The following is a 16,655-nucleotide window of genomic DNA, read 5'->3' on the forward strand; positions in this document are numbered from 1 at the left end:
GGGATCTCTTTATTGTCTTGGACAGATTGCTCGTTTTTATTATTATTACATTGGGGTTTTTCACCTTTAATGGACAGGACAGTTGGAGGAGAGACGGGAAACAATGGGAAAGGTGAAAAGGGAATAGGAACAGGAAAGTAGGCTAGCTTTTGCTGGGACTCAAACTCGTGCTGTCTGAGGTGTAGTTGTGTCTCGATGTCGATGTGCTGCCCATAAGGCTATGGCTCTGACAGGTTTCACTAAGCTAAGGATACAAAATGATGATTCTCTTATATGTCTCATTTAGGTATCAGTTTTGTCTTCAGATGTTTTCAAGGGGAAACCTGTGTTTCATGGTTGTTGCATAACCTTTTTTAACTTTGAAAATGTTTCCTTGTACAACCCATTTTGCATGCATGTAAATATAGGTCATTCCTCTATTAAATCATTGTGCAGCAGAACACTGTCTACACTAAACAACTTCAAATATGACAATGCGTGTATTGTGTTTGATTGAAATGGTGTGGATAAATGAGATTGAAGCTACCCAAAGTGAAGAAAAAAAAAAAATGTGATCTCAAATGTGACCATGGAACACAAAACCAGTCATAAGGGCCAATTTTCTGAAAGCGTTCCATTGATGTGTGGTTTGTTAGGATTGGACAATATTTGTCCAAGATACAACTATTTGAAAATCTGGAATCTGAGGGTGCAAAAAAATCTAAATATTGAGTAAGTTGCCTTAAAGTTGTCCAAAAGAAGTCCTTAGCAATGCATATTACTACTAGTAATAAATATTTGATTAGGGTAGGCAATGTACAAAATATCTTCATGGAACATGATCTTTACTTAATATCCTAAAGAATTTTGGCATAAAAGAAAAATTGATCATTTTGACCAATACAATGTATTGTTGGCTATTGCCACAAATATACCCGTTTCGACTTATGTTTCTGCTAGATATAAATGAGGTTACATTAACACCAAATGCAGACTTTTGCTTGAGTCTCCTGCTTCTTACACTTGTCTCCCGAGACAAAAAATTCTAACACTCTCACAATGGTCTCCTTTAAAGTTTTATCAAAATCTCAACAACATCACACACTGTGCTCAGATTTTTCTCCTAAACTAGAGACTCTGGAGCTCTCATATTTTTCTCCTAATTTTTGTCCAGGAAAAACATTTGAGATGTTAAAGAGGTCACTTTTTTATTTTTCTTTCCTCTGGGTACCATACAGGAGAAAGAGAGAAAGTGATGTCTGGCCTATGAAAAATCGACATCTTCACCCGTTATTCATACGTTATTATACAATTGTTAAAAACTGTTAAAGATTCTGTAAGCATGTTGCATAGGGTTGTGCTTGGAGTCAACGCAACACAATGAATCATGACAAATTATGCGGACATAATTTTTGGACTGGCTGTCATACAAAGAAATGATTAACACATGCAATAGCAAGAGAGAAACAACGACATATTGATTGTTGTAGTCAATGTATGCCTTGTCCTGTAAGCTTTTTGATTATTTTTAAATGATAAAACATTATTTATTTATTTCTTCACTCACTGTCTTTTCTCTGTCTCACATTAAGCCAAATGTGGTCTTAGACCAAGTTGATGAGAAAAGCCTGTTGGTCCGGATCCCTTCCATCATTGTGACGTCAGAGTCCAGTCCAGCCCTCCTCTCAGTAGGGCGCATCAGCGGCTCCTCCAGACAGCTCCCAGGTGCTTCGGTGGACGCAGCCTCTGTCACTGTGGAACCTGCTGGCACTGACTGAATACGGGCTGCACTACCACTGACTTATACTTCAGGACACAATCTCAACAAACTCTTAGTCATCTGACTTATACCTTCCACCTTTTTGTCTCCTTTACACAGGGCTCAAAATTGAACCTGCATGCTGTTACAACTGACATCTGAAATTTGCCAGTGCTGTTATTGTTGTATACTTTTGCCTGTTTCGAGGTGGAAAATGGGGGACCACAGCCTACAAGATGAACAAGGTCTGTATTTTTAAAGGAAAGTAAGGTCAGGACACCCTTTCAGGCTTCTTTCAGTGGTGTGGAGATGATCCTCTCCTCTCAGGGAAGAATTTGACAGTACTGAAAAACAGCAAGCAGTGTTTCACTTGTGGATTGACACTGCTCTGAATATGTATTCAGATACATCCATCCCTTTAGTGAGCTGCTTCATCCATTTAAGGTTGTGCTGTAGGCCATTGGAATAAACAGTTCCCAGTGCCACACAAGATCAAAAACAACACATGATCTGTGTCCTGAAGATTCAAACACCTAGTTTTTACCCAGCCAGAGATTTTGGTCTCACTATGAAATGTAGAGCACTGTACAGGTGTAAAAGTGGATCTTTTGACTTTTCTTTAAAGGTGAAGTGTGCAATTTCATGTACAAATGTAAATATTATGAAAACTAATATTTTCATTGTAATAGCTGATAAACGATGAATGGCAGATACTTAAATTCTATGCTATTTTATCTACATTATTTAAATTAATAAATATATAGTTTTAAATGATACAAGTGAATTTAGGCATCACAACATTATAATGTACAGTCTGAAAAATGTATATTAATTTTAAAATGTGATAAAGATTACATTTAACAAACAGATTAACTTTCCCTCTGCCATCATCTAACATTCATTTCATCTAAATGTTAAGGGGAATAAAATAGGGGAATTGTGCATGCACAGTAACTACAAATGTTAAAATCTCTAATATTGGAAGTAAACTGATATGGTACAGATATATTGTGCATCCTTAAAAAATAAGTTCAAGTTTTAAAGTATTATGTATTCCCACCAACATCTTCATAACAAAGCACATTAGGAACCAATTACATTTTTCTTGCTGCTTATTGAAATAAAATGATTGTCTTATTTTGTAGATTATATATTTTTTTTTCAGCACTGTATGGCCAATACATATATTTGTCGATTGAATGTTAATACGGAAGTGTGCTCAACAAAAGATCTCGACTGTATGATTTTTCATGCTTTTGTGTTGTGCCATGTTTCTCTATCCACATGTGAAAATCCCTATGGTTGTAATTACCCGCATGCTTTCTTAATGTAAAATAGGCTCTTTTGGTAGTTTTAAATGTTTTTCATTCTCTGTGCAGGCTACAATTACATCAAACCCCCTATAAATGTGAAAATTGTCTTTTAAATTCAAACGTCTGGTCTCGGAGCCTGTGGCTCTAATGAACTGTACCTTTCAGGTACAGATTTGCCTTTCCGCTGGATTTCAGAGATGCTTTAGTGGGATTAATATGCCAGCATCTGGGAGTCCTTAGGGATTAGAGGGGAAACGCTTTTAACAAGATTAGTTTTGGGGAAGTGCACATAGCCAGAACGCTCCATTGATTTTAAAGGCTGCTATGTTCTTAAAGTTACATACATTCTCAGATAATGGTCTCTGAAGCAGTTCAAAAGCTCTGTCTCTCCTGAAAGATATGTTTACCTTTTTTATTATGAGTTAAATATGCTTCATAGATGTTTTATGACTTTTCTATAGGGTGCTTGACTGGCATATTGACTGATATTGCCAGAATGTTCACCTGATTAGCAACTCTTCATTTAGCGTTGACACATTTAGCAGTGAACACCTACTGTATATCCAGTCACTCACAGTTATCAAGTAGGTCAATAGTGTGTCCTGCTGTCTTGCATGTGATTTGTTGCCTGGACGCCGTCTGGGTGACATAATCAAGTGCTATATGAATGATAAGTTACCTTATCAGCAAAAGCCACAGGTCATACATTATATTAGTGATTACATTGTCACGTCTTCATTGCCCTTACCTTTCCTGTTTTTGGACTCCAGTTCTGCTGTCATAACATATTTATATGTGCATGGTAAAGTTCATACAGTAAAATAAAAACTTTTTACCAATGCACCTGACAATGGCAGATAAACGGAGAAAAAAATATCTGCTTATTGCTTTATTTTTTAATTAAATAATTTGTTTCTTCTCATATAATTGTGATAAACAGTGCATGCCCATGCAGCATTATACAGTCCTAATATCTCTATGAAACAGCACCCATCACACACACACACACACACACACACACACACACACACACACACACAAAAAACATTGTGAAAACCTATTGTGATTTTGTTCTTAATATTTTTTTTTCTTTTTTGGTGATTTAACGTGACAAATATCCTACATATGTTTTGGGGTTGAACATTTTTTAACGTCCTATAGATAAACTAATGGCTTTATGATTCTTACAGTTTAATTTGGTAACACTTTACAAAATGGTTTCATTAGTTAACTACTTTAGTTTACATGAACTAGTAATGAACTGCACTTCTACAGCATTTATTAATCTTAGTTAATGTTAACTTCAACATTTACTAATGCATGATTAAAATAAAAAGTTGTATTTGTTAACATTAGGTAATGCACTGTGAACTAATAAGAACTTACAATGAATGACTGCATTTTTATTAACAAAGATTAATAAATACTCATTGTTAGTTCATGTTAGTTAATACATTAACTAATATTAACAAATGAGACCTTATTGTAAAGTGTTGCCTTTAATTTAAACCACTTGTGATGAGTGAACCAAAGTGTGCATGACACATCAGTGATTTGGGTTATGGGTTTAAAGTTGGCATGAAAAGAAGTTACGATAGTCTTTACTTCCCAATTTTGACGAATATCCAAGTGATGTCATGTGAGTCCCTCACGGCAGTAAACACACCATCAGAGAAGAGAGGTTATTTTGATTAAAGATTACATTGCATTTTAAAAAAAAACATGATGTGCACGGATTAATAATTTATAATAAATACACTGTAAAATCCAACAGTGATTCTAACTGACACTTTTTAGTTAACTTTACTTAATATCTTAACTTAATTGTAAAAATCTAGTAGTCTGTACTATTCGCATGCTATACCTTGTTTACTCAGAAAACCCAAGATAAGATTAATTAATTGGTTTCAGTGCCATTTTGTCAAGCAAATAAAAAAAAAACATTATGGTGATCAGTGTTCACTTTGGTTGGGCACTTGGAACATTCATATTATTGTAATTCTCTTCCTATTGATGCAGCAATGCAACAAGAAATCACAGTTATTTTGTTTTAAAGGAAGCTAAGTAATAAATAGGTTGCTTTTAAAATGTGACTTAGCTTCTGACTGAATAATTAACTTTAGTAAATGAGTTAGTCCGAAATTAGGTCACCTTTTAAATGCAACCTATGTAATAGTTCCCTTCATGTTGTTTAATAATTATTTACAATTTTATTGCTAACACTTAGGTCATAAACACCTTGTGAAACTTTTAATTGGGTTGATATAATCCGTCTATATTTGTAACAATATCTTGCAGTTAATAATGCTTGAGTCACACACAGACTTCAACATTCAGCATGCAAAACACAACAATGGTAGCTATACTAAGTCAAGAGTAAATCTAAAGTAAATTATCAAGTTCTCTCTATACGGTTCTTTTTTAGTTTCTAGAACTCTTGTGTAAGTGAACTATACTAACTAATCATTTGTTTACTTTTTTTTAAGGCAATCGTTGCATTGTTTTTTTTTAAGCAAGTCTATCTAATTAGATCTTACAGTATACTACAATATTCCATAAAAACATTCATTTTGATTTCACAGCCTGGTCTTATCGTTAATACGTAACACGTTAGGTATTAATACATAACTTTCAAAAACACAAAACGTATGTTTTTGTACGTTTGTATAGGTGCTGAAACTTAAAAATGGACGTATTGGCGACATTTAAATGTAGCATTATTACGTTTTTACAGCTAAAAACTTAAAATATTTACAAATCTTTCATTTCATACAGATATCTGTTTAATTTCCCTTTTACCATTTTACAGATGAATGTAAGATCCCCTGACCCTAATTAAAATTATATTTTGAGCCGCTAGTCCTACACCTACCCATAACTATTTCTCAAAACTATGTACTGTATAACAGTATATTTAGCATAATGGACATAATAAGTGTAATATTGTGTAATCACAATAATCAATTTTTTGTGCGAAAATGTCAAAAGCTCTACAAAGAGTATTCAGATGACAATGTGTTGCAGTCCCATTTCTCTTTGGTGGTAAAGTTTTGTATGAGGTACTGAGCAGAATTTAAATTATGAATCCATGAAAATGTTAATCCGGCTTCATTCCATGAAGGCGCACATTTTCCATTTCAAATGTACATTGACTAAAACATGACATGTCGCAATCTGTGACGATGAGAATTCGATACATGTCGTAAAATATGCGTAACGCTTCTTGAGTGCGCGATTTTTAAATTTTTTAATTCATAACAAGTCAAGTGCACAGGATTTGACGTTTACACGGTCGCTGCTTAGAATGGAGATGAAAATTGCTGGATAAAGGGCTAAATTTGGATCTGTTCCTTGCAAATTTATGGATTCTAATTATTTGGATTACTCCAAACAAATACAATTAATGTCTTTTGTGAATTTATGTTGTGTTTTGCTGTATTTGATTGTATTGTCAGTCGCTAGACTGGGTAAACCCAGCCTGATCTGCCGGCGATTTGATTTCGCCCTGCAACTGGAAACCTGTACATTCATGTCTACTGCTTCTGTTACACTTTTGCGAGAACCAATCACAGACTGGCTTATCCACCTGGCTCGCTATTGGCGGGTTTAACACGATGACGGATTGTTGCCCATTGATCATGCCTCTTGTGGTCTGATTGGTTGAAGTACTATCCAATTGCATATAGAGTCATTTGAATTATGCTCGTTTATCACGCCTCTTGTGGTCTTATTGGTTGAAGGACTATCCAATTGCGTACAGAGTCATTTAATTTATGCTCGTTTAGCACGCCTCTTGTGCAGTAGAAAATACATAGCAGACTCCCCAGACCAATGTTCAATCTTAAATTGAGCTTGGTCTGGTGATATCCAGACAAGTCAGTCGCTGCATAGGAGAAATATTACAGTAAGTAGACGAATGAACTGCATTTAATAAATGTCGACTGAAAACATGTAATTGATATGACAAATAAATACATTGAATTGAATCAAAACATTAATGCATTAATTAATTAATTAATTTAATATTCATACATGGGAGCTGCTACACATTCACATGGATACGTAAATATTTTATGTTTTAAGTGCTGTCAATACGTAAATTATTTACGTTTTAGTGCTGTCAATACGTAAATAGTTTGTTTTAGTGCCGTCGATACGTCAATATTGTACGTTATAGTGTGTATGAAAATGTAAGTAAGTGGTTGAACCACACTTTACGTAAAAATAGACGCGTATTCTCATGAAATCATGAATTTCATGGTAACTTCCACAGCAGCTTCCACTGAGCAAACCACAGTTATCAACCCAGACAGTCCACACCTGGATATAGACAGAAATCATTATGTGAGCTTGAACATGTTTGATAGTCAAGGAGTTCAGATTAGATGGTAATGAGTGGCTGTTATGCAGAGGTGCTGGCTGCTGTCTGTCGTTTTGCACCTCAGTAATAAAGACCTCATTCACCAGCCCAGATTAATATCACAAACTCCCTTTCTAAAGTATTCTATTCGTATTCAACTCTTCTGCTTCTAAATATTTAGATTCATACATTTCCCTTTCACTGTTTCGGCTTGATGGTAAAAAATGAAAAAAGTCAATAAAGCTATTTTTCCATAAACTAGACTTTCCAAAAACTGTAGAGAAACCTTGAGCAGCCTTAAGTATGTGGCTCTGCATTTATATAAGATTCACTCGTATATGTCTGACTCCTACAATGAGCTCTGAACAAGGTCACAAGCCCCCGGAGATAAGATTATGGAGTAAACAGCTCTATGCTATTAACTCTTTCCCTTGTAGCAATTTATAATAAACAGCCTGGACTCTCTGACCTAAATCAGAGGTGATCTGAGGATCTCTGCTGACCCTATTGGGGTCGCTGCAAAACAATGTTTAATAGTTCCAGCTTTGGTATTTGAAATGTATTTATATTTCTTTACGTATTGTATCTCCTAATCAGTAAATCTTGTGTGGTGCAACTGTGTTTTCTTCACAACTGTTCTTCATGCACATGCTAGGTGGCCAAAAGCATTCAAATATTAGTCCATGAGTGTAATTTAACTTTAATTTATTGAATGATGTATTTGGGTGATTGATAATGTTAATAAATATTATATTCTAATAAGTATTATGAATTATGCTTGCATGTAAAAATGTTGTTTATGCTTTTGGGTTGCAGCTAGGAAATTTGAAAATGTGTCAAATGTGCAGTGCAGTTCAATACAGCTTTATTTCACATGGTTTTGTGTTTGATGATTTAGAGTAAAGAACAAAACACTTATAAAATATACTGTGCAGGCTACTTGGCAACTGTCAGATTAAAACGGACTGAAATAGTAAAGCTTGTTAGATATAGACAGTTCTGTCACTTCTTTTGTATTGTTGTATCTGTGACCCAGTGTAACAAATACTCAATGACAGTAGAGAAAGAAACCATCTGTGCAGGCAATGCGTGATAATCTTTGGATAAGTCATGTGATAACAGTTGCTGTGACGTCCTCCATGCTAACTGAGTATCACAGATTTTCAGAAGAAACTTTATTAGCTTGTCAAGGTTGCGTTTGATCAATTTCCAGAAAGAAATGCGTCATAGCACATACTTTTAGAACGGGACAATACAATTCAATTCAATTCAAATTTATTTGTATTGCGCTTTTCACAATGCACATTGTTTCAAAGCAACTTTACAGAAAGTGCATTTCTAACAAGACCAAATGGTCGTTACATTTCCAAAAAAACATTTATTCCAGGATGTCATGCAACTTTAAAACATTTAAAGCTGCACTATGTAACTTTTCCATCCACTAGAGGTCGCCTATTCAAAACAAAAGTTTGATGATGTCAAGTTTGAGCCCAGAATCTTGGGACATGTGGTCTTCACCTCACAGCCGGTGGAAAAGAATCGGGATAGGACTCGGGCAGAAATTATGTTACGGTTATTAATCAAGATGTGGTTATTAAGGTTACTGTAGTATGAAGCAGAAGCAGGAGTGATTGTTAATAAGAAGAGCGCAACACAAGCCTGACGAGAAGCGGGACCTTTATTATGGCATAGTTGCCAGCGGGACTTTTATTATGCCACAATCGCTGACGCCATTTTACACTTTTATATAAAATATATAACACTGGGCTAGTGGTTTTTGGATATTTTACTGAAAGTGCACCTTTAATTATGTATTTATATTAATAAAATGTTAAAATCTGGATTACATGATTCTGATTGGTCAATCATGACATACAAATGCAGATCATGGTAACATGAGTCAAGAATTACAGAATCCTTCAGAAGGAATGACTAATTTTTTGGAAGAGTAATCTAAAGTGAAAAGCATTATATAACTCTCTAATGACTGAAGTCATTGTAACCTTTTTGGCGTTTTTGTAAGGTTTTGTAAATAATTAGTAATTCCATTAGAAATCATTAATGATGGGTTACCATGATCTTCACATTAGAATTAATCAATTATACATTATGCATTATTCACATATGAGCCTGTAGTAGTTTTTGGTAGTCCTCTAGGTATGAAAAAATAGTGAACTACCTCATTCAACTGAGCGCTATAAATTACTAATTTGTTTATATGATTTTCTTGTAAGTAAATAGTAGTTACTAGAATGTTACTTGCTCATTTGTTTCTGTGTAGTCATTCATTAATGATGGAACATTATTATAAATTGTTACTAAAAATTACTTCAAAGGACTTTAATGTTATTGTAATGTGGCATTTTCATCTTGTTTCTAGTGGATTATTTTTTTTTATTTTGAGCAGAATCTTTAAAATAGTATACAGGTAAGATGTTAAAAATCAACATTTTATGTTGTTCTACTACAACATTTGGTGAGTAGCTGTATAATAAGCAGGATAATTTAAACTACAGTACATCAGCAGTGTTGCTTTGCAATGAATGCAGGCAAAAAAAAAACAGTAGAAATGATAATTAAATAAATAAATAATAGGAGAATAAATAACTTCTAATTACAATACAATTATATATATTTTTATATATATTTTTAGTTTGGGCCTCCATATGAGGCAGATTGCACATTATCCTTTACTTATGCTGCGTTCTATTATTTATCCGTGTCGGAGCTCCGACTAGGAAGACAGACGTTACCTAGCAACACGCACCAACACGCCCCCTTTCCTCGGATTTTGCCGCTCGGAAGTTTGGACAACCGTGATGGTGCGTTCCATTATGGTCAACGATCCGACTCGGCCCTCGGATATGACGTCACTTCCACACTTCAAGCGTTCTGGTATGTTTTGCGCGTCCGAGTCGGAGAAAAACATGGACGGCGCCTCGTCATGCAGTGCGCGCTCCACACTCCGCACACACACTTGGTTATGCGCCTAATAATAGCTAACAATAATCTAGGTTAACGTTATCAAATCAAATCATGCATTTTCTAACGTTACCTACCGCGAGTCAGCGCTGCGCCAGTTTGAAAAAGGCGGGTACAGGACCCTTTTTAATGAACGTTTGTTGTATGTCTACTAGGCATAGAGATATCTGAACATCTTTGCCAAATGAACATTTAAACAACTAAATCGGTCCAAAAACAATGAAAACAATTCATACTTACAAGTCACACAGGTCGCAGCCATCTTGTATTCCGATTCGGAATTCTTGCTCGGTCTCCTCACGGTTGTCCAAACTTCCGAGCGGCAAAATCCGAGGAAAGGGGGCGTGTTGGTGCGTGTTGCTAGGTAACGTCTGTCTTCCTAGTCGGAGCTCCGACACGGAAAAATAATAGAACGCAGCATGAGGACACCGAGCAAGAATTCCGAATCGGAATACAAGATGGCTGCGACCTGTGTGACTTGTAAGTATGAATTGTTTTCATTGTTTTTGGACCAATTTAGTTGTTTAAATGTTCATTTGGCAAAGATGTTCAGATATCTCTATGCCTAGTGGACCTACAACAAACGTTCATTAAAAAGGGTCCTGTACCCGCCTTTTTCAAACTGGCGCAGCGCTGACTCGCGGTAGGTAACGTTAGAAAATGCATGATTTGATTTGATAACGTTAACCTAGATTATTGTTAGCTATTATTAGGCGCATAACCAAGTGTGTGTGCGGAGTGTGGAGCGCGCACTGCATGACGAGGCGCCGTCCATGTTTTTCTCCGACTCGGACGCGCAAAACATACCAGAACGCTTGAAGTGTGGAAGTGACGTCATATCCGAGGGCCGAGTCGGATCATTGACCATAATGGAACGCAGCATGTAACACATTGGCAACTTTCCTAAACACCAGTTTCGCGATTTAGGGGCCGTTTGCGTGATGCCGTTTAAAAAACATTCACACGACAACAGCGTTTTGGGGGCCTGAAAACGATGCTGTCATCGTCTTCGTGTAAACTACAAAAACGTGAATTTGTGTATTACATGTTCAATCTATAGACATGCATGAGTGTACTTGATTTGTGGACTCCCAATCCACATTTTCCTGACATTATGCTGCTTTATAATCCAGGGTCACTTGTAGTAATAAACCAACCTCATCGTCCATCTAGACAAATCCGAAATTGCTATTGATTGTTTGTATTCATTCACCTCTCTGTTGAAGAATGCGGTGCAGTGTTTCTTTACAAAGTGACATCGCCAACTGGCCTGACATGCATAATAAAGGTTTTTTCTTTTCTATTTTGACGAGGTTGTCGTCTGTATGCAAAACCTTTCAAAAACGGAAAGGAAAACTTTTCCATTTTTAGTACATTGTTGTGTAAACGTATCTTTAGTTTAAAAAAAATACATGAACTGTAATGTTTGCAGTATTATGTACATTGTCCATTCAAAGCAATGGGAAGATTAATGTAGCAGATGTGTTTTTTATAATTGTGAATTTGAATAAAGCTCACCCTCAGCCATAAAATAACTTTCCTCTCTGTCTTGGTGACATCACAGTGGACAAAGACAGAGAGGAAAGTTATTTTATAGCTGAGGGTGAGCTTTACTTTTCCATAGACCAGCATTGTTTGTAATAATAGCTATTGTGTGTGTCACTCTGTAACATAATGGAGCCAGAATGCTTTCTATACTTGTCACTCTTGAGAATAAGAGTGACAGGATTTAATCAGAATGACCTGGCTAAATTATACCTCTGATCCTTCACAGAAAAACATGAATGGCAGCTGTCTGAGTGTATTGACAGTGTCAGTCGTCTTCTCTGGTATGTGCTTCTTTTAACCCACCTGATGACAACAACATGGGATGACAGGAAAAGGGACATGTTTTCTTTAATTACCCTTAATCTACAAGAGAACGATATTTGAGATAAACTCAAACTTCATCAATATAAATGTATACTCACTGTTCATTTTCCTCTCTTAAAACGGCTTAAAACAACTTTGCAGCAGAAATGAGTGCCCTAAACAAAGATGGAAGAATACAAATCACAAACTTATGTGGGTCATGCACCAGTTGAGCAACTAAATTGAGTTGAATACGAATGCTAATGGATAGCTTACAGCAGGTATTATGAAACCAGAGATGGTCTTATTATTGAGAGATACCAAGGTCCTCTTCCATTGGAGAAAGCAGAAAGGTCAATTTGGATCATGTATGCCTTGATTACCAATTACATTACAGCCTTGACATCGTTGAGTTGTATAACAGTCAATCACTGTTGGCAGATACCATATGAAGGAGAATTGCTGTAAACTGAATCCTACCTGTCGTAAATAAAACTGCATTTCCGGTGTAAACTCTAAGAAAAGATACATCTAAAATTAGGGCGCATGGCTCAGGTGCACTTCGTGTCCGAATCCGCTTTTGCTATTGTGACGAGTCCACCCAGAGGAATCAGCGTCGCCCTGGCAACAACACACCTGCACATCATCACCATGGGCTGATCGGTCACAGCTGCACCTCATCAGCTCAGAGACATATAAGCGGCTACGGATGAGCAGACAGACAGACTCTGGTCTCGAGCTGAATGCACTGCTGGACTAACCTCTCTTTGTTGTTCTCCCCCAGAAAGCAGCGAGTGACCGACAGCCCACTTCACTGGAGCACGTTTGGACACCCACTTTCACGAGGATTGAGCACCACCGAGCACAAGGATCACCAGCCATCACGCACCGGCTCACTGACTGTTTTCACCTTTTCACGTGCACTGTAATAAAATCCACCCTCCGGGGCCTTTTTCACTCAGCCTGCCTTGTCGTGTGATTCCTCACCCCGTGACACTATACAGACAAAAAAAAAAACACCTTTGGCGCGCCAGGCGCATGGTCCAAAAGGGTTGTTCGTAGTCTCGTAATGAGTCATGGGTGTGTTTTGGGCATAACATGCTATAAACCAATCAGTCTCTCATCTCTTATTCCCTTGAAAAGCCAGTTGCGCTTGCACCATGGCGGATTCGCTATTTACATGGTGGATTTTGCAAGTGAAATGACTGAACGCTTCTCCAGAGAGGAATCCCTTTATTTTTAATATTTATGCATCGTACGTTATGCACCCACCTATAGGCGCATATTACTAACTCACCCTTTAAATAACAAAAAAATACTGCGCTATTGGCTTTAGACCAGGTTTTTGTTGGTCAATGACACGGTCGTTTTAAGTTGCCTCAAAATACCTGAACACACCTAATTTTCAGACCAGCGGACAGATGGGAGTGAGTGCATTTGCTATTTAAACAATGTGGCGCTGGACGTGAAAATTATAACTGCATCTGGCTGAAACTAGTAAAAAACATTTGCGTCGCACCTGGCATCACATTGCGCCGGGTGTATGATAGGGCCCTTAATGTTTAATAGAAGACATGTTGTAAATTAACCTATAGGCTGTCAATTTATTAAATGATAAGCTGTTTTCCCACTAAAGCAATTTATTCTGCATCGTTAAGCCTCTCCTTCATTGACATCAATAAAAAAAAAACAGCCTCTGGTCTTATGCCTTTTTTTTTTTTTTTTTTTTTTTTGCTAACCTTGAAAGCTTGCCTTAAAGCTGCTTAATGAAACTCCTTGCTTCACACAGGATTGGAAAAACCCATCAATCTAAACCACCATTGTGAAATTAGAAAGAAGGGACAAGGCACTTGATGAACGTTATAATCAGTCTCACCACCTCAAACAAATCTTGAACACCCTGAAACAGCTTTAAAGTGACATTACGTCAGACTTAGCCACTATGGCTCCTTGTTGTTTATTAGTTGCTTCCCACTTGCTCAAAATCTATGGTGCTCTATAGAGTGGACGCCCATAGGAGCAGAGAGGAAAAATGTGTTACCCTAAGAAGAGGCTATATTCGCCATGTGAATCATGGGGGCTTGGTATCCGGGGGTGTCCCCTTACATGCCATTTAAGGGCCAGAGGGCTTGAGTGTTATCACTTTCTGCAGAGAGGATCTATTCTTAGGCTGTCTGTCCAGGCCATCCGAGCAGGCAAGAACTCTCCTCCTTTTGCTTTTAAGACTTTTTTGTGTTATTTTGTCAGTGTAAACAGGGGTGGGATTGAACTATTTGTTAAAGTCTGATTCATTCTGTGGTATGTTTTTGAGTCTTATTGATAGTGCAGATATATTAACTCACATCCTGTGTGATGGTCGTATACTGACTAAGGGCATAAGGTAATACATATTTTTTCACTCTATTGCATTTCCTGTCTGTTGCTGTTGTGTTTCAGAGGCTCCTCGGTGCCTGCCCGTACCCGGGTGTTTGGTCTTCCCGACTACAGGGAGAAGAATTGAAAGGAAAGAAGGGACTTTACTGATCCGAGAAGAAGCTTTTCACTTTAAACTCTCTTCAAAATGAGCAATTACACAGTAACCCTGTCAGGACCTGCACCATGGGGCTTCAGGCTGCAGGGAGGCAAAGACTTCAACATGCCCCTTACCATCTCCCGGGTGAGACAACAGCTCTGCCTTGTAGAAAAAACAAACCCATCATGCTCTATTTAAACAAATTCCTGTTTTGATTTTTAAAAAAAAAGCTCCTATCAGAGATTATTTTGACTCGCTAAACAATGAAAATTCGCATTATGTAACAACGTGTTGCAGCTATTGTTGTATTGGTTATCATCCATGACAAAGCTGACATTCCCTAACCAGCTATTATGGCCCTTTGGCTTGAGAGAGGAGTTGTGGTTTATTGACAGTGGAAAACTCTATGAATAGCGTTAGATGATGCAAGCCTTAAGAAAATGAATCCGTGTATGTGAGGTTAAAAGTGAAAGGTGAGAGGCCGGAATGTATGCCACTTGTCTGGTTGAATCACAACCGCTAATTCGCCTAATGTGAAAAATTAACATGCTGGATATTTGTTTACGACACTGATTTAATCTATAAAATTAAACAAAAAAAGGATACTTTAGTTTTTCTCATGTAAAGCCCCGGAAGAAAATGTAATGTAAGGGAAAATCATTTATTTTTATTTTATTTTAACTCAACCTCATGACTTTCCAAACCTTTTTTGTGGAACACAAAAGGAGATATTTAGTAAAATGTCTGTGTCGTTTTGGACCCCATTGACATTCATTGTATGGGTGATACCTGTTTTTCCAAAATATCTGCTTTTATATTCTGCAGACGAAAGGAATGATATGAGGTTGAATAAAGGATGACAGAATTTTCATATTTGGGTGAACTATCCTTTTAAGTGAAAAAGTCATTTGCTTTTGGATGTCTCTACCATCTGCCATTTATGCTAAGCAGGCGTCGACGTCATGTTTCGTGGAAAGATGCGCAAATTCTTGTTGCTCTTCGTTTCTCCTTTTAGCTTTGGGATTTTTAAAAACAACACTGTTTTCCGAGAAGTCATTTCTTGATGGTAAACTGTTTGTAGACATTCAGAGCACTAAACAATGAAGCACACCCTTCCAAACTGATCAATAAGGTGTGCTATTGACAAGATAGCAACACTTTACCTTTAGAGAGTTGAATTGTTAATACAACACATAGCGTACAGTCTTCTGTTCAGTCTTCATCATGGCACCTATAGAATCCTCATTGTGCAAGTGTATGGATTCAGTGAAGTTGACATGCCTTGTCCAAAGGTTTAGACAGATTATTTTGTCTTAACAGAGGATGAGGTGATTTTCTATCTGCTATGACAATAAATCGTTACCGCTGTATAATCAGCCACAGGCGGTTCAGCCCAGTTTGTTTGTTTTATAGCTGACACCTTTCTTGACATTTGATTGGCTTTTACTTCAATAAGGGGAGAGTCATTACCTCTGTTTGTCTGGGTTGTGGCAGGTCCGACTCCTTATATTGGCTCCTTGTTGAAGTAATTACAGACAGGACCATCATACTGAGAAAACATTGTTCTTTTCTAATCAGAATTGTCGGTGGCTCACGCTTTGACGCTGTAATCAATGTCAATCCAGGCGTCCATCTGGATAGTCTCTCCTGACCCAGCTGTCACTGAATATGGCAGTAAATTGAAATGTGGAAGGTATTTGTGTTTGGATCAGGTGTCAGGTGATTGATGCACATGTAACCGCCAGAGGTGACAGTTTATGCTTTTCACAATTGATACTCACACACTGTAATAAGAGATCGGCCTCTATCCGAAACCACTGTGGACAATCTACATTGAATCTTAATCCTCGTCCCAAGGCTGATAGACCTGCTGTCTTCCACAAAGCAGCCCAGTAATTG

At 37.2% G+C, this 16,655-nt stretch overlaps 2 protein-coding genes across 14 annotated transcripts in view; both read left to right on the top strand.

Annotated features, from left to right (window-relative positions):
• opn4b (opsin 4b) overlaps window positions 1-13,204 on the top strand; it is a 50,148-nt gene extending 36,944 nt beyond the window's left edge. For 2 of the 5 annotated variants that reach the window (XM_079800998.1, XM_079800999.1), the window contains one exon: window positions 1,572-3,893. In XM_079800998.1, coding sequence (XP_079657124.1) covers window positions 1,572-1,757 — 186 coding nt within the window. In that variant the 3' untranslated portion in view covers window positions 1,758-3,893. Of the gene's footprint in view, window positions 1-1,571; window positions 3,894-13,028 lie in introns of those variants that run through there. The other 3 variants (XR_013815304.1, XR_013815305.1, XM_079800997.1) reach the window with 3 other exon arrangements.
• A 1,062-nt stretch (window positions 13,205-14,266) lies between these two features.
• ldb3b (LIM domain binding 3b) overlaps window positions 14,267-16,655 on the top strand; it is a 29,145-nt gene continuing 26,756 nt past the window's right edge. For 4 of the 9 annotated variants that reach the window (XM_079801009.1, XM_079801011.1, XM_079801013.1 and 1 more), the window contains exons 1-2: window positions 14,310-14,439; window positions 14,681-14,900. In XM_079801009.1, the coding sequence (XP_079657135.1) occupies window positions 14,805-14,900 (96 nt within the window). In that variant the 5' untranslated portion in view covers window positions 14,310-14,439; window positions 14,681-14,804. Of the gene's footprint in view, window positions 14,543-14,680; window positions 14,901-16,655 lie in introns of all 9 variants that reach the window. The other 5 variants (XM_079801010.1, XM_079801012.1, XM_079801015.1 and 2 more) reach the window with 3 other exon arrangements.

This window comes from Gobio gobio (genome assembly GCF_949357685.1).
Source record: "Gobio gobio genome assembly, chromosome: 20".
In the NCBI taxonomy this organism is placed as follows: Eukaryota; Metazoa; Chordata; class Actinopteri; order Cypriniformes; family Gobionidae; genus Gobio; species Gobio gobio.